The 19,149-nt window shown below is 44.7% G+C and overlaps 1 protein-coding gene across 2 annotated transcripts in view; it reads left to right on the top strand.

Annotated features, from left to right (window-relative positions):
• Window positions 1-19,149, top strand: part of SLO2 (slowpoke 2) — a 604,504-nt gene that overhangs the window by 527,394 nt on the left and 57,961 nt on the right. For both annotated transcript variants that reach the window (XM_077649885.1, XM_077649886.1), the window contains exons 6-9: window positions 14,049-14,123; window positions 16,749-16,832; window positions 17,594-17,688; window positions 18,435-18,783. In XM_077649885.1, coding sequence (XP_077506011.1) covers window positions 14,049-14,123; window positions 16,749-16,832; window positions 17,594-17,688; window positions 18,435-18,783 — 603 coding nt within the window. The remainder of the gene's footprint in view (window positions 1-14,048; window positions 14,124-16,748; window positions 16,833-17,593; window positions 17,689-18,434; window positions 18,784-19,149) is intronic.

The following is a 19,149-nucleotide window of genomic DNA, read 5'->3' as shown; positions in this document are numbered from 1 at the left end:
GCAGCGTGTATGGCGTCACGGTGTTCACTCGCTGACCGTTTTTACACCTTCTGTATATGCCTTGCTCCTGGTTTAAAACAGAGGTGAATTACAAGATCTTGATTTTCTTTTTTTGACACTCGGCGTAATCAAAAATAAATTGGCCACGGCGTCTCTTCGCATCACCGAACGGGAATATATACACGAGCTGGCCCCATTGTCCATGCCGCTCGGTTATGCGGTATTTTCAGTACACATTTACAAATGTCGTCTACCCCTGCGCATCATTAAAGGGTTGAACTAAAGAAACAGAAAACACTGTGCAATGACTGTTTAGATAGCTCGCCTGCAGTGGCTCTATAAAACGGTAGAAAGAGACAGGGAGTTAAAAGAAATTTAACTGGATTAAACGGCAGAAAAAATAGACAGCCAGGGAACTAGGGTAAGGAAATGAAAAGATTAAAAGCCGAATACAGTAGATTAATGATGGCGTTGAAACAGTGTGCCTTCGTTAAAAACAAATCAACTTTTTGCTGAGCCATGCACAGCGATTTATATTGCTTTAAATCCACGTTTTAAACAACGCCTACATCAGATAGCGGGAAATATAATGGCGAGTATCGCAGTCGTAGTTCAGATTATCGACTCATGAAGGTTATAAGAGGTGAAAAATTGGATCAAAAAAAGCTCACAGAGAAGATTGAGTAGCAAGAAAGAACGAAAAAAAAAGAAAGGAACCGAAAGATACTCGTAACTTAAAGCTGCGATCTTAAAAGCAGGCGCAGGGAAGGGCTTGTGAGCTGTACCACGTCGGAATGAGATTTCATACCATACTTTACATCATTTCCTCATTCATGAAAATGGCGCTCACTCCGAGGGAGGCCCTGCAGCAGTTAATTGGATTAATTATTGCTTGAAACCTAAGGATTAACTTTTAATTATTCCCCGCAGTACCAGCTTCAAAAGGAGTAACAATAGAAAGAGGGAGAGAGAGGAAAAATTGAGTCTGACAGTTTATTCATATACTTGGGTTTACCGTTCAACATGCACTGAAAAAAAAAGTGATTTCACCAGCAAATTGCACGAGCAACTGTTGAGCAACGCCGTGTGTTCCTGGCGTCTTGAGCGAGGGACACAGCCGCTGAATTGAGCAATGAGCCCCTTGTGCAATCGCAAATCCGGCTTTTACGCCTCGTGACAGCGCCTTTGTGCCCGCATTTTTACCCTAGCGCCACTACATTCAGGCGGTGCATCTACAGCTTTCCAAGAACCTCTCTTGGGTCATTTTTTTTCTTCGCTGCTAAAAGAAGAAACCGGAGCCGTTGTCAGGCACCAACCTCCCCTTATATGTTCATGTAAATAAAGAAAACGAAAACCTCCCTTCGGAATTCTGTTCGCCGATGTCACTAAACAGAAATGCGCAGATTTTTCATGGAGCAGGAAAAAAAAACGTGAGCCTCTAGAACGTTAGAGAGCCGCGATGTACAGCTCTGGCGTGAAAGCATCTTCTAGAATCTTGAGGCTTAGCGCCATCTCGTGACAAGAAAAATGCTGCGGGTCACTAAAATACACCTTTTCTCGGCCGATATAGTTCGCAGTAAATATTGAGGCATTCTGCCATGGGAGGTTTATGAAAAGAAGTGGTTGCTATCGCGGGCTCTCCCCAGTGATTTTGCATCCCGGAAAACTTCTTGTTCATTTATTTATTTCTGTCGCTTCTTCTTTGTAGCGCACTTTTACACCGTGCTTCTCGGTGCCTTCTTGAACAATTTTCAGTGGGAGGGTGCCCACAGGCTTGACTGAGTGTCCTGTCACTTTCAGAGGTTTAAAACAGCATTTCTCATTCTTGCGGAACCCTGGGCAAGTTTTCGAGTCACCCGCTCAGCATGCTTTTGTGTGAAGGGTGATGCCTATCTGCTTATGTAGCTTTTAGCTTATTTTTACCTAAAACACAGCGCCACGTTTGCTCCAAGCCAGGTTTTTGTTTTCCGTCCGCACGAGTACTGAGATGCGACGCATAATCAATAGCCGGATTAGAGCGTAACGATAACTATTAACGAAACATTTCTTTGAGCGGTTTCATTCCTAGAAACGGGGTCTTTACGTTGATAGGGTACTTTCGGATTGTGTAGGCTTTTAGTGCGAAGTTCATTGACGTTTAGATGAACTCCTGGGGATGTATATAAATATTGAGTGCAAGAAAAGTGAAGGTTGGGCTAGTTGATACGCATTAAGAGAGAAATTTTGCTCAGAAAGACGGGACAAGAAGGCACTAGACGAGCGCTAAAAGGTGTAAGTTTGTCTTAGTATAAGCAGTGTGCGTAAGCACCTATCTCCTTAAGCCTTTACATCGCAAAGAACGCAGACGCCGACGAGCTAAGTAAAAATGATTACGCATGGGGGCCTTGTTCATAATGAACAAGGTCCCAGGCAGAATAAATTCACTTGTAGGTTCCGCCCATGTTATGGCTGACAGGGCAAGCTGAACACTAGGCTAAGTTTTTAGTTGGCGTCTGAGACAGCCGTTTTCATTGCGCCTAAGTAATAGAAACAGCGTTGAATATTGCTAGGTGTGTAGGGAAAGTAATGAGAATTATTCATAAAACAGTACTTTTCAAAAACGCTATTTTACGTCATGTCCCTCTAATAGCCCTTGAAAGTGCTGACAGTGTTTCCAGCCAGTCCATAATTTTTGGAAGCCTTACTGGTCTTAATCTGTAATCGTGTTGGCAGCCATTGGAGTGACTTTGGTGCATTGGCCGCTGTTAACCTGTCTCTCTCTCTCTCTGAATATTGCTTATGCTTACCTGGAAAAAAAATTTATGTTCATGAAGTCCGGCCTGGACTTTATAATGGATGTGAAAGCGCTACAATTGGCATTTTATGAAAAAAAAAAACAAGACAGGGCACGACTTGCACCAGCCCTGTCTCTTGTGATCATTTCGTTTGCGCAACCGTACTTGAAAAACATTTTGATGGTCTGTGAAGTGCAAGCTGGTGCATTATTGTGACAAATGCCCCATTAAGTGGGTTTTTCAGCAAGCACGTGCACAACTCACAACCTCAAATGATCAAGAAATACCTAGTAAACATTTGCCTGTCGCTTGATGCCATACTATGGATGCTTGTGAATGCACTGAAGCATTCATGTGAATCTAGTGAAGCGCCACGAGGGAAGGCTGGGATTAAATTTGAGCATCCAGATTAGTTGCACCACATGAAGAATATCGCTATTCAAGGTAAGGGCAACAACAGAGTTCCCAGATTTACAAGTGCAACTGTACCACAGCATATCCGTCAGCTGCACAACCATGTACCACTTTGAGTTGGCCACCTTCTCGCACCTGTCGGGAAAGGATCAATCTAACTGCATACCCGATCGGCAAGAATTTGTGTGCTAACCCGGACATCAGCACCAAACTGATCAAAACCAGACAGAGCTACGTGTGCGTTCAACTCTGCCCCGTAACTCTGCTCTCCTTCCATTATTCCGCTCATTAGCGTGTGCTTGGATCCCGCCGCTGCTAAGCTAACTAAAGCGAGTGAGCTCCACCGTATATGCCTGTAGATTTATATAGGCAAGAGAAATACGCCGTCCGTTGTCTGAGCTTCTCTCCGAAAAACTGCCGTGTTTCGCCGGTTCACTCATTCAGCTTAGCGAGGTAAGCCGCCGTAATTACCCTTCAGTCATTCTTGTTACAAAGGGCTCGCATTGCTGCTGGCACTGGTCGAAATTTCGGGTGCAGGGATTACATAGAGCTCTACCTTACTTTTGTATGCTGCGTGCGTGATGAGAGATTGCCTTCTTTAATGTTCTGCAAGGATTACTAGCGGCAGCTTTAATGAAGCCCTAAACAAGCATTCAAAAAAGCGCGGCTACGCTCAGTGGGCTGGGCAATCGCTCTAAACTTTCTAACTAGACCAGAAACCCCTACAGAAAGAAAGAAATTGATACGGTGTTAGCGCTGCACAACTAAAATAAAAAGAATGAATTGCAGACCGCGAGATTGGACACGCGAGCAACGTTTTGTCACTGTCACCCATGGAAGAAAATCAGTGCCCACGCAGTATAGCTACCAGGCTCTCATGGTTCATACTGCGCCACAACAAATGGACAGTTCGTGTCAAACAATTTGTGCTAGTGCGAATTGTTTCGTTGGAAGCGTCGGCGACGAGGAAAAAAAAACGGGGAGTCGTCAAAACAAGAAGATACGGAACGCTTGCGGTTACCAAGGTGCCGTGCACATCGGGAAACCGATGAATCATTTGCTCAGATGCTGTGACTGTCAAATCTATAGCTACGTTGCTTCTTCTCCAGCGTCTATTTCAGCTGCTGTTCTTCCTCTTACGGTGTTTTGGATATTGCTAGTGCTGATGTTGTTACTACATTCTAATTACATATTTGATGCTTTTCATGTGCCTTCGCCACTGACACAAAATCCAACCGCAGATGAGCCGGCTCGGTAGCTCAGTGGTTACGGCGCCCGGCTACTGACCCGAAAGATTCGGGTTCATTCCCAACCACGGCGATCGCATTTCGATGGAGGCGAGATGCTAGCGGACCGTGTGCTGTGCGATGTCATTGCACGTCAAAGAACCCCAGGTGGTCTAAATTATCCGGAGCCCTGCACAACGGTGCATAGCCATAGCCAGAGTCGCCCTGGGACGTTAAACCCCATAAAACAAAAACAAAAATTGTCTGAGAAGAAGAGGAAATTTAATCAGCTAAAGTAGGTACTGGTGCACTCAAGAGAGTTTTGTGCATTTGTTTTAATTATGCCCTAGTTCAGCGCTGTTCGGTGCAATGTTAACCAGCTGGACCGCCTACGCGGCTTACTTCGCTGGCTGCCGCTTCAGCTTCCGACGTTTCCATGGCCGCTGCTATCCACTGCCATGGGTGGAATAGAGAGAGACGGCCCGTCACGACAGCGTCACGGCGTTCGCCTGACGTTCCGACTCCGTGCCAGACGTGCCAGTGCGCCGCTAAGTGGTTGGACGCGCGCTCGAGGCGTCTCTTCCCGTGCGCCGCGGCCTCGCCAGACAGCCATGCTGTGCGCATGACGTGCGGGATCCGTGCAGCGCAGGGACGCAACGAAAAAAAAAATATGGAGCCTATCGGTGGGCGGTAACGAATGGTGTCGTCACGCGTCGTGCATGAACGGACGCCATTTTTGGCTGGTCATTTATCCTCTTCAGCGCAGGCTGTCTCCACAAGATGCCATCAGCCCATGTTCGTGACTTCCGCTAAATTCATGGCGACGCCAGGTTTTCACCGCCGAGCTGCATGTGTCGCCTCCCCCCCACTTTTTCATCGCCTGACCATTTGGCCGCGGACGCGGTTCCTCGCGCACTGAGCTTGTGTGCTTTCTTACTTTACCTCCTCGTTTTATCGCTATCTCTTTATTTTTCCCGAATAATGTCTTCGTTTTCACGATGTTGTTTGTTTAGCTAATTTTATTGATCGCACTGCTCACGCTCGTTCGTTTTATGTCTTCTTGGTCGACTGAGACGCGGTGAATGACCACTAAACGTCACCCATCGAACTGGAACTGCCGCAGTGGCTTAGGTTTCTGCAAATCAGGGGGCTGTCTCGGACAAAATGCGCTGCCTAGGTGTTATTTGTGAAGCGTGAAGAAAATTACACGCAAGTGGGCCGCCAGAGTATTTATGAAAGCTGACGCACACGCTTATGCGACTGGTAGCTGGGCGTAGGCGAATGGGCAGAGACTACTAGGAGCCGTGTTCTTTCGACGGCAGCTCTTCCGACCCGGGGTGTCTTGTCCAGCCGGCGGGCCACCGAACTCCAATCGGCGCAAGCGTTGAACTGTAGTGTATTTGCCAGTTTTCGGGAGCAGACCAGATACCTGTGCTGATTGGCAGTGTAACGCACCGTGTCGCAGCGTAATTTCTCGCTTGGAATTTTGTCGTTAGTGCACGCAACACAGTATGACGCATTAGCAAGGTCCATTGGCCCGTTTGACAAATGAGGCTTGAATATTTCCCTGTCTACTTCAGAAGAGTCTTCAGGGAACAGTCTAGCTAGAGCACTTTTCATCATGACTACGTCAGCTTTTTTGTCACCTTACTTCTAATTGAATGCGCTTATGGCAGGGCGGATCTTGGAACTAGCACGCAGAGCGGTTAATTAATTGAGAGGCATGAACCGTAAGGTAAAAAGGAATGTCTGCACTACCCTCGGAATAATGTCACGTCGTGTAAGTGTATATGCACAGCATAAGGACTGTCATTTGTCACAACCGGGCAGCTGCTCACGCCTTGTTTTTGCTATGGCGACAGAAAACTCAAAGCAGAGAGCAACTAAGCGGGCAGCTAGACACAGAACCTCTTAGTTTCTCATCAACTCCGATATCTCAAGCATTCGCACCGAAGCAAGGCAAGGCCCAAAGAGCACCCCGGCACTGCGACGTGGGAGTACAATCAGCACAGAGGAAGAGTGGGTGGGGGGAATGTACTAAAATTGTGCGAGAAATACGCCACCTTTGAAGCACTTTCGCTGCAAGGTAATTAAATGCGTACAGCGAAGAGCCCTCGTAAAGCTCGAGCCGCGAAGTGTAACGAACAGTTTAGGCGCATAGAAAGGTCAGTGAAACCTAATTTAAAAAGACTATATTCATCTCGAGGCTTATTTCGCCCCTATAAATCTGCTGAAAGACCATGCGCAGCATCCGCCGTGTTACAGCAAAATACGCGTGTCATTTCATGCCCTGGCTCTTGTTCGTGGCGTTTTATCTCTCTGAAATAAGTTCTCGTTTAATTAAATTTCTCGACCGGCTCGCACTCCTAGATTATAAGCGCGCACGTCCCCGAGAACAAGCACGTAAAGATCAAAGCAGCCCGACGGGGACTGGCGTATTTCCCCGAAGCCGAGAGAAGCGCGAGGAAAGTCTTTTGTTTGCAACCCCTATGGTATGGCTGCTGCCGCGGTACAGCATCCGCTGTGCTCGGCTGCTCTTTTCCGGAATAGAGAAAATTGAAGCGCTCAAGATTGAGTGCATTCGCGAGATGGAAGTGTCCGTGGGAAAGAAACGCGAAATTGGATGGAGACCCGAATGAAGTTTGTTGGAGGAGCGCACGTCCAAGGCAAGGGGCAAGAGGGCCAAAGTTTTCTTTGAATTGAGGGCCATAAATTTTACGCGTATGTTGGTACACTGCATCGCGATGTTAGGTCAGCGGGCTGTGTGTGAAGCATGAGCTTCATGTCCGTGATCGTAACGCATGAAGTACTCGCGCTTATAACGTGACTCGGTGCTTTAAAATAGAACATACGTTTGTTAATAATCTATCCGCTTGTTGGCATCGATGGGGAACCTACAATTCACTGCCGCAAATCACGGGCCAAGTGGTCAAATAATTTCGCACGTGGTCAAATAATTTCGTTCATATTGAGAATTTGTATTGCGCTCCGCGCACGATAGCAAATACACACCGGCTAATCCCAGAGTGCGGCGAGCTTTGCGCATTCGGCCCCTGATTACGTTGGAGCAAGCTGTAGGTTGTAGCTTGTACGTACGTCTGTGGCAACAAATTGTTAAACCAGGTAATCGACGCACTCCTTCAGTCCTCTGAGAATTCACAATCAACACTAGCAGTGAATTCGGTCTTATTGGCGCGCTCTAGTGCAATAAAAACCAAGAAGGGAGGTGGAGAGCGTGTTTCTAAAAGTTATTGACATTCTCACTAGGCCTCCCCCTTCGTACTACGGATTGCAGGAATCCCAAACTCAGTTTTGGAAACTGCTTGCGTCCATAAATCTAACCCATACCAGGTCGTTTAGCTCAGGGTTGAGCGGGGAATCAGTGCTATGAAACTGACGCCGGAATACAGCTCGAGCCGCAACCTGACGGTGCAGAGTTCCCTAAGGAAGAAAACCTTTTCACCGTGGAGCACATGCCTCACAGCTACGATTGACCACTTCTTCCTCCCCACGGTTCTAAAGCCGCTTTAACGGGACGGGTGTGATTCCGTGAGGAAAGCACGGAAAACTGATCCGTATTTATTCATTGTTTGCATACTGGCGTGGATATGCATTCCCGGCTGAAGCATCAGATTCAATTCAGCATCATATGCGAGCTGTCTCTAAGATTGCTCAGAAAGCTGTTTGCCACGTCCAAGGTGCGGATTTCCGGAAGTATATAAAACAAACTCACTGGCAATGAGGCGCATGTAAAAGTCACTTCGTTTAGTCAACATTCTTTTTGGAATGAAAATGACGACAATGCACACTTCAGGCTTCTTTTATTATGAGGCGCAGATGTTCGTAACAATATTTGTCAGCACCGACAAAGAAAGAACGTAAGAAAGATATTGAATGAATGAATGAATGAATGAATGAATGAGGAGAGAGATTTTAATGAAGCAGGGGAGGTCTTCCTGCTTTTTGGTCTGGCATGCTACTCCAGGCGAGGGTGAAAGAAGAGAAGATTAGAGGAGAGGAGGGTGAAAAAGAGAGGGAAAGGAAAAAGGAAGGGTGAATGGTGAAATCAAGCACACTCACGCACTCACAAGCATACATACAAACACATGATTCTCAAAGAATGTCCACCAAACCCGTGTATCTAAGGAAAACTAATAATGCTTTTGTCCCGCGCGCACCCGAAGCCGCATCCCTGCAGGGTCCAAGAACATGCTCCAGGTGCACGGGGCCGTCCTGTGGGAGTCCTAAAGCGCTCTAAAGTGCCTTGCGATGATTATTGAAGAGTTGGAAGAGAATGAATGAATGGTTGAATGAATGAATGAATGAATGAATGAATGAATGAATGAATGAATGAATGAATGAATGAATGAATGAATGAATGAATGAATGAATGAAACTCTAGACTACAAAAACGATTTAATGGCGCCTAAATAGTTGGGCCATCGTCGTGAAATAGCAGGGTTACAACTAGACCAGCATTAATCCTGGTATTCATATACATTCAATTCATGCAAGTCAATATATCATTCACTGCTGTTCACTTCTCCGAGATTCAGGTATCGCAGTGGTGGCCTAGCGGTTGGAGCATCCACCTCTGCATGCGGGAAGCGTGGGGTTCAATCCCCGGTGCCACTGGGTACCCACCGGTGGTGCAATGGGCACAACCTTTCTCCTGGCTCGGTGCGCGGCTTATCTGGGATGAAATGCTTGTGAAATGGGTCTTTGACCCCACCTTGTGGAGGCAAAAATACCTTGTGCCATGGCGCTCTTTGGCTAAGGCTGCCTTTGCGCCGTAAAATTTAGTAAATTTAGTAACAGTTATAATTGTTATTATCACCATCCGAGTTTCAGCAAGATGCAGATCTACTCATCTTGGCTGAGAATAATACTGCTAAACACAAGTGTGAGACACGCAAGCTGTCCGGCTGTCATCCCTGTTCTTTGTTTAGGAGAAACTTTATTGCGTCAAAACAAGAAACATGTACAACGCTGTTTGGACCGATAAATTGAAAGGCTATATTGGCCGGTCCAGTGCAAAACTTACTAACAGGTTCAGTCGCAGAGAGTAAAGGGCTGAAAAAATAAATGATAATGTACACGCAACAGTGCCAAATTAATAGTACGCTTTTACAAAATGCACAACGAAAATGAAAAAAGTATAAGAGACTCCAAAATAAACAAAAAACGATGCAAGCACATAGAATAACCACGGCCGCCCAATGGCAACGCACTTCGTTGCCATTGAGCAGCCGGGTAATAACACTGTCATAAATATTACACAGCAAATATATAAAACACAAATAAAAGAACAAGGTATCAAAGCAGAATTCTCAAAGCGAGAGTTTCAGGCAAAACTTGATTAGACTTGTAATACAATTTACAGGTCAGTTTAAAGTTTCTGGCCACTTTTACCTCGATCGGCAATTCATTCCATTTTTTTTTTCTCCACTGAACTCCATCAGGCGTTTACCATATACACTGCTATTTTTGGGAGGTTAAAATTAGAGTTAGATGCTTGCCTTGTGCTGCGAAAAGGTAGAACGAAGAGGCTTAATGGGAGGGGAAAATTAGTGTTTATTATGTTGTTTATCAAAATTGAACTTTTATAGTTGCGCAAGGATAAGAACGATAGCACATGATTAACAAAAAATATTGCTGCTAGAATCATCGAAATCAGAAGTTATCACGGTTAATGCCCGTTTTTGGAGGCGGAATAAAGGCGATAAGTAGGTTTTGTATGCTTATTCCCACAGTTCACAACAGTAACTGATATGTGAATGGCGTAATGTGAAGTTGATGGAGCGTAATACATATCGTAATTAAAGTAATATCTCGCCCTAATGAGGGTGTGGCAACCGAAAGCTAATTTTTTGCGTACGTTGTTGATTTGTTCTTTCCAATAGAAATGGCAAAGATAACCCCTCAAATATTGAAATTAAGAAACCGGCTTTATTATTGAGCTCCCATGAGTTTTGGCTATGTTTAGCGCCGAGCGGTTTTCTAAGCGCCAGGAAGACAAGATTTTCAGTCCACTCATTAATGTGGTTTGAATAACGGGGAGAGATTCACCAGTAACTATAAGAGCGGCGTCATCTGCGTGCATTAATACTTGAGAAGAGTGAAGTGTCTGTACTTCTGTGGGCAAGTTAGCAGAGGAAGGGCGGTCACTATATTTGTTAACTGTTGGATTGCCGATTCAGTCCAAGCTTACTGCAAAAACGAAGAAATAGTAGTCATCATAATATTGTAAAAGCAAAACGCTTATGTTATTTAGAAGCAGTTTCATATGCTCCGCAATCAAGTAGCGGCAGATATAAAATTAGCAATACGAGAATATTTCTAAAACGAAATTACGGGAGCACTTTGCCAATCTAAAGCGCGGCAAGGCGTAAAGCTTTTGGCCTTACCGTCTGCAATTCTAGCTTCGCAGGTTCCCATACCAGTGGCTCTCCCGAAGGCTTCTACCTTGCCACACTTCCGTTCTAGACGACGTTGTTGGCGCTTGCGGTCTGCTTCTCTGGCCTTCTTCTCTGGCTTCTCTGGTGGTGGCGCGCAGGTGGCGCCACCAGCGCGCGCGCCGTTACCATGACGTTCTTGCGTGTGACGTCACCCTCTCCCGTCGCTAAAGCGACGTCCGCGCTATATCGACGACATGCCCTCCACTACGGCACCTCTTTTTCCTTTCTTCTTTCACTCCCTCCTTTATCCTTTCCCTTACGGCGCGGTTCAGGTGTCCAACGATATATGAGACAGATACTGCGCCATTTCCTTTCCCCCAAAACCAATTAATAATAATAATAATAATAATAATAATAATAATAAATTATTATTATTATTATTATTATTATTATTATTATTATTATTATTATTATTATTATTATTATTATTATTATTATTATTATTATTATTATTATTATTATTATTATTATTATTATTATTATTATTATTATTATTATTATTATTATTATTATTATTATTATATCGACGCATTTTGTTGTTTTCTTTGTTTTATTTGCGCTATGATTGGCTATAAATAATGAACTAAACGCTCTATAGTCTTCCAATCTGGCGTAGGGGTTACATTTTTTCCCCTCTATCTGATGCTACCATTCGTTTTCTGCCATCCTGATTAGTTGACGCGTTATTCGTGGAAGACAGCGAGCCTTACACCAGACGAGCGAGTATGAGCCATTGAAGGCTTTCGCCTTAAAATGAATCATGCGGTAGGAACTGCAACGACTTTGTTCTACCTGAATGAAAGAATGAGGCGTAAGATCGACAAGAATTCAGAGAGCTCAGTGCAAAAGGGTCTCCCAACTAGTTGTGCACGGTTCACTGGTGCCGTGCGAAAGATTTAACACTGCTTTTCTCATTGTACCATAAAACCTTGTATACTAAATTAAAGGCACAAATAACTGTGTATTTATCCTTACCGAGGATTTTAAACTCAGCAGTCTTGCCTGAAATCAGACAGATAACTCTTCAACATGATTTCGACTCTCCGGGATAATAAACCATCAGCTTATGATCGTATAAGGCCTTACGACCTGTGAGCTAACAGCAACGAAATTGGGTCCGCTCTTCTTCGCATTATAAATGCCACATTTAATTCCAGAAGATTTTCCATGCTAAACGAAAGTGTAAATTATATGATCAGTTAATACTACAGGCCAATAGTAGCTTCGTCAGCTCTTACAGATAGAATGGAAAGGCACAAGTCACATGCTATTATGAGCTTTTGTGAAAAACATTCGCTAATCTGTAAGTTACAGTTTGGATTTAGTAAAGGTAAAATCACTGCAACTCTCCTAGAAAACGTCAGTGATGTTGTTAGTACTGCTATTTATACAGACGAAATTGCTATAGCACTATTTCTGGCCATGTCTAGGGCCTTTTGTGCAGTTTACCACAGAATACTCCTGAAAAAGCTATGAGCAATGACATTTCGAAGAGGATTTGTGGATTCGTTTCAACATTATTTTAGAGATAGATATCATTCGGTAAGAGGTGGAAATGCAGCAAGCTGTGCAATGCCAGTAGACTGTGGAGTGGCGCAAGGCTATGCTATTGCCTCACTTCTCCTTACCATTTATACAGATTACCTAAATGTCATTACACTGTCATCGCGCCTGTTTCAGTGTGTTGATGACAGTGTGCTAATTCTTGCGGAAAAGTACGTCATACAAATACGCCATCGGAAAAACAGAGACGGTCTTAAATAACATATTAACCTTGTTGCCGAGAAATATGTCCAGAAACCTTATTTTTAAAATCGAAATAAAACCACAGTTATGTGTATAGAAGCCTACACTAACAGAACAAACATGACTGGAATCTCTTCCTCCATAGCATGCCCTCGTCTCGCTTATACCTCAATTGTTAAATATTTTAGTTTATATATTTACGAATTTTTGAGTTCGGAAGAACTTTTTATGCATATATGCATGAGGTTGAGAACAGTAGCTGCTATATTTACAGTTGGGTGGTGGGGCAAACATGCAATCACGTTGTGAGGTACTCGCTTAGTCTATATAGAATATGTAAAAGTATAGTATATGGAACAAAATTGTGCGAAGCTCACACAGGAAATATAATGACAGAAATATCCTAGCTAAATTTCTGTCAACTGTATGCCTGCGTTGTACTGGCATTTCGATAATGCGCTCGTATAACAGTGAATTCATAATATCGGTTATTAAAAGAAAAACATTGTGAGAGATACAAAGATATGATATTTCAACGAAACTAGTCTGTTCCATATCTTTTTAACAAACTATGCAAGGAATACATGAAATTTGGTAGCATCGAAGAAGTTAAAAAGTGTTCAGGAATTGGTGCCTTCATTCATAAAGTGTACTTAATGTAAAACGCTGAATGTTTTGCTAAGCTTTGGCTCGAAAAGAAAATCGTTCGTCATGGCAGTCCAAGTTCGATGTGCACTGCTGTATTTATGTCATTTCTGTGTTGACTGCTAGCGTTGTGAAATCACCATTCTCGTGCTTTTACTTTTTTTGTACACATTGTATCCACATCTTGATTTACACCCACGTTGGGTCTTGTTGTTCTGATTTTATCTTTGTGTAGCGCATGTTTTCGCGGTTCGTCCCTGCTGACCTGGATATCCACAGACAAGCACTCTATATGTTTAGGTGTGGTAGAAAATCTGGTCATGAAAAAAGAAATGGCACTGAAAATATTATTATTATTATTGTCTCTTCGTTAACAATTCAGGACGAATTGAACGGACTCTAGAAAGAAAATGCTTTTAACAGAAGCCAGAGACCGGCGCTATGAAGCCGGAATAGCTCTGACGTGCTTAACTGAAGCTTCCTGGTATGTGCGGAGAAGCTGGAGCTGTATCCCTCCGCGGTGACTTAGTGGCTGTTGCATTCTGCTACAGAGCGCGAGGCCTCGAGTTCGAGCCCGGTCGCGGTGTGACCGATTTTCGGTGGACTTGAAATGCAGAAACGCTCGCGTACTAAGTCTTTCGTGCGCGTTCAAGCATCTTACGAAGCCGAAATTTTGAATGCTCTTAAGCTGCATTAATACGAACGCCATCGGCTCATTAATTTCCTTGCCTCAGTGTAACTTGCCGATTCTAAACCTTCACCTCGGCTCTTCGTTTCCTTTGCAGGGAAATATTTGGAGACAACTCCTGTCTTTCCGCTTCCTTCTGGAGATTGTCAACAATGTACCATTTATAGTCACTGTAAGTAACAACTTTTCGCTTTCGATTCCTGCTTTGTATAGCATGTGATTTCGCGCGCATAGTTGGTCTCATGTTTATTCCACTGCTGAAGTGGAACACGCTAGAGAAGACCACGAACCAGCTACCAGAGCATTTTACGTGTTACAAAGTCAAATGTAGCCTGTAAAAGTAAGCCTTGGTTCTTTTTTTTTTATTGACAGTTCGCACAATGCATTGATGGCTTTTGCGCTAAAAGCGCCTTTCCAGTATCACTGAAGGAAATGCCGGGTGTCATGCCGGGTGTGCAATGGTTCAGGAAGCTATGCCGTCTACGAACTTTGCCCCCAAGGCTTAACAAAAACCTTGTGGTGCCGAGCTCTACACTCTATACGAGTGCTGGCCTTCACGGAGGGACTGCCGTTGCGCGACTTTGTAGCGCCCTCACTTTGAAACGTTGTAAACGGGTGAAGCAGGGAATAAACGCGACGCATATATGCAAGAGATCGCCTTCTTTTTGTGTTAAACAAACATCAGCAAGCAGGTATTCCAAATTATTTGCTGTCATCCTGACATCGATCTTAGTGAATATGGAAATGCCGCCTGGATGGGAACAAAAAGATTTTACGACATTCCAAATTTCAAAATGTCCCATTTTGTCTCAACCTCCGGGGTGAAAAATGGCACTCCCCTCCAAAGTAAATGCACTGCTCAGTCTTGCAGTGAATTCAAGCAGACTAAGCTTCATGGCCGCCACCGCTATCTTAGTGAGCCGGTTGTCATGAGAAATCTTGCATTCAGACACAATCCGGCACTCTTTCTTTCCTTTACCCTCTACCAATTTTGCAGTTGTGCAGCTACGCTTGCAGTGTAGCCCGGCTACGCGATTATTCGCAATTTCCTGCCGTCTTCGCAGCTTTTTCTGTTTTAGTGCCACAGCTGTTTTACTTGCGATTTGTCACTGTGGACTGAATATACTATGTTGAGCACCCACCCGCGTTGACTCAGTGGTTAGGACGCTTGGCCGCTGAGCCTGAGGACGCGAGCTCAATCCCGGCCGCTACCGAGAACTGAGACAGTTACTCGCCCTTTCCTTCCCACAAAATCAATTTTTATTTTCATTTATTATTTTACGATTCGCAGTAGGTGAACACGCGATTTCGGACGTGATTGTAGGTCAGGCCGAACAGAGCTTTCTCCATCGTCGCAATCTGCGTAGTACAGCCGTCCTCACTACGCCGTGGTCTCCTCAGCTGCACCTGTCTGACCAGCGCTTTTGAGGCGTTCCTACCACGACATGCTGAGACGAAGGCAGATGAGACGCGGCGTATGTGACTTCTGACTGATTCAAATACTAGAACACCCGTTCACTCCTCAAGAAAAATCGCCGCCTTCTAGTCAAAGGCGCCCTCGCTCTGGCACTGGCCCACAGAGTGAGTGCGTATTTGGCTTCTGCCTATGGATGCTTTCGAAACGACACGAGGCCCTTTGAATGCATGGATGCTTACCGTTTAGGTATCGCTTGGAAGTACTGCGCTCGACGCATGTCACGGAGCAAGCTATACATTAATTCAAACTCGTGCACATTCATTACTTCATCAGAGTGACCAACCCATACACCACGCTTGCCGACGCGCTATTAACGCGACAGCGTTAGAGCAGGCGTACGAAGGAAAATCCATGCGCGTTGTCACAATAATTCAGGATTGATCGAGAGGGTTATGACATCACACGTTGAGCTGTGAAATGCAAATGATTAAAACTGTAGGCAAAGTGTAACTATGAGGTCGCGTCATGGCTGAAATGTTATTGTGATATATAATGATGTAAAGTAAATTAATTACGTGGAAAAGAAAATCATGGCAATTAGTTGAAAATCGAACCCGTGAGCCTTGAGTTGAGAGTCACACACGATAAAACCTAGGCCACTGAGGTATTTTTTTTGTTTATTGATAGGCCACTGAGGCACGTTCGTTCAACTTGGTTAAAAGGGAGAGATTGTGTGTCTTGTGGCGTATCACGTGGTCTAGTATGCCTACTGATGTATGCTAATGAGTGTGCGTAGTTATCTAGAGGTCGAAACTAAGAAAGAAAACAGCAAATAATCAATAGCACTGTCGCGTCATACCCTTAAGGCGTAGCTTAAGTGTCACCCTAAGAGACGAGACAAAGAGGGGGAGGAGGATATAATTTTAGACGTTTTTCTTGTAAGCCCTGTCCAGAAGGGCTGCGGAAAGCTCGTAATAATTTTCAACTTGTGAAAATCCTCTTTCGAAGTATGGTTTCGCTTCATAAGCGTGGCCCATGTGAAAATTTTTTATTGTCCGACATGCTTTCGTGGCCTATTGTGTGCGTACAAAATGGACGGTATGCAACCGTAGTTTAATAACGATAATTTAATTGTTTAGCTCAGTTAAAGCGTTGCGGTCTTTTATGGCTACATGAAACGGGGGTTAGTAACATCTTTTCTCGGTAAATACTGGTAGCTAAATAAAAAAACTTATTTTTTTTTATTTCTGCGTATTACTCTTTCATAACTGCTGTTAGAGGAGCGGACATTTATGGAACTCTGTAGTTTTTTTATAGTTAGCCTTTTTTGTTTGGAGAGTTCTCTTTCTCATCGCATATCTTTTTGCTCTTTTCTTCCAGATATTTTATGCACCTTTACGGAATGTATTTATACCAGTGTTTCTTAACTGTTGGCTTGCGAAGTTTGTACTCGAGAACATGTTTGTAAGTATACCAAAATTTTGCCTTTTCTTAAACAAAACTTCATGTATTACTAATCGGCTGCATATGTGAGGGATAGCGGAGCAAATAACCATAATTCGTCTTTCAAATCGTGTAGCTAACTACATTTATTGCCGCGAAGAAAACAACAACCGCGGCATCGTAGACGCCAACATTCGCGTCATTGTCCTCTTGTGCATGAAAGTTTTGTCCTTGTTCACAGGTACCAAGTGCGAATGCCACCAACAACGCACTTAAGGTTCTGTTATCGTACTGCTAATTGCACTGATAATAATTAGTGATAATTTTAGTGAACTAGTTACGACGTACGTGTTCACGCTTTAGCATCTGACAACGCAGGATTGTACAGTGATCCGATGAGCAATCCGGCAATCTTCACTACCTGAGTTTTGGCGTAGGTGGATGAAAATTTAGTTCAGTTTCGTTCAAAAAAATTTTACCTGCAGTTTTCTTTTTTTTTGTCGTGTTTTCTGTGAAAGTAGAAAAATGGACTATGAGTGCGCGCACCGCTTGCTTCACGCTGGATTCTTTCCGAACCCACTTGATCTTCGGTAGACGTTGAGAAAATATAGCTTAAAAGTACCCAGGAGAGGTGCACGTCGCGTGTTTCCCGCAAATGCGCTTCGTTTCCCGCAAATGCGCTTCGTTTGTATTTTTGCGTTGACCACCAGCGAAGAGTTTTTCCTAATGCCTTGACGAGCCTTGTGCGTGGAAGTTACATCGTTCATGAACTTCTTTTGCAGAACGATTTACATCGAGCCCTTCAGAAGTCCCAGTCCGCACTCTCACAGCGGCTGCTTATCCTCACAGCCACCTTACTCTGCCTCATATTTACCAGGTGAGCGACTGCTGCTGTTTGCACATGCTTCCATTATCGGCTTGCCATTTCTTTGAGCAGGCAGTCAACTACTCGGCTTTTACATGGAAGCAGTCGCATCAGCTGTTGTCAGCTGTTTTTTCAAAGCGCCTGTGGGACAATTTATTTTCTCGCCTGAATAACGCCACCAGCTAAAATATGACACATATTCTACGCAGTCACCCAGTGATTCATGGTCTCTTGTAATACGGGGAGCCGTCGCGGCGAAACGATGTCCCCTAGGCTCATAATCTTTTCAGGGCGCCCGAAGAGGCTGTCGCGGGGTGTTAAAGAAAAAAAAACATTTTATTCGGTGGTATTAAATGATCTTTACATCAATGCCTCTATCATGTGGCTACTTCTTCCTTACAAAAAATTATTTAGGTAGTCTATAAACTGTCCATAAACTTCTGTCTATAAAGACTATAGACTCTCTATAGACAAACCCTAGAGAAAAGTCTATAGGCAATACAAATCCTATAGACAATCTATCGATTTATGGCCATGCCCTTTTAGTAGACTTTTATCTATAGACAGTCTGTAGACTATGAATAGACAAAAAAGGAATATCTGTAGGAAGGCAATAGAGTCTATAAGCAGTCTATAGACTGTCCAGCCTCAATAGACCATTTTTAAGGGCTGTGGCTCGTAGCCGCATCCACACTTGCCTCAGTGCGATGCAAGAGTCCACCCAGTGTAGTTACCCGAGTCGTTTTGCCTGGTCGCAGCGTCTGTGGGTTCCAGCACTTCCAGCGGGCGGGTGTGGAGCACGTGGACCTGTTCGAGAGCTTCTACTTCGTCGTTGTGACGCTATCCACGGTGGGCTACGGTGACTTCAAGCCGGACGTGTGGCCCTCGCAGCTGTTCATGGTGGGCATGATCTGCGCGGCGCTCATCGTGCTGCCGACGCAGTTCGAGCAGCTCGCCTACACCTGGATGGAGCGCCAGAAACTGGGCGGCACCTACAGCATGCACCGCGCCCAGAGCGAGCGCCACGTGGTGGTCTGCTCCACCACGCTGCGCGCCGACACTGTCATGGACTTCCTCAACGAGTTCTACGCGCACCCGCTCCTACAGGTACGAATGGGGAAGGGATGACGAGGGCACGTTCTTTTTGATGCGTTTTGCGCCGTGGTGGATCGTGCGTGATTCGAGACTGCACAAAAGCATGCACGCCAGTGACCCGCACACTGTCACGCATTCCATTTTAAACCACCTTCATTCAGTAAAACAAGCGGCCGTCACTCAGTGCCAATGCATCTAAGGCAGCGCGCTTCAAGTATTGCCTTTCATCTGGTGGGGACAGGACGTGTCTGAGAAGGACGTCTTACCCGTGGCGCTGGCTTGGTCATCGCTCCGTTTCTTTCACAGTCTGCAAGGTCGAGAGGCGAGGGCACTACGCTCTGCCCCGGTGCAGTCCCGCAAGATGTCAGTGGACACTAG

The sequence above is a fragment of the Amblyomma americanum genome, chromosome 1, assembly GCF_052857255.1.
Source record: "Amblyomma americanum isolate KBUSLIRL-KWMA chromosome 1, ASM5285725v1, whole genome shotgun sequence".
NCBI lineage: Eukaryota > Metazoa > Arthropoda > Arachnida > Ixodida > Ixodidae > Amblyomma > Amblyomma americanum.
The sequence above is the reverse complement of the archived record's forward strand: the minus strand, read 5'-3'. Positions and strand labels throughout refer to the sequence as shown.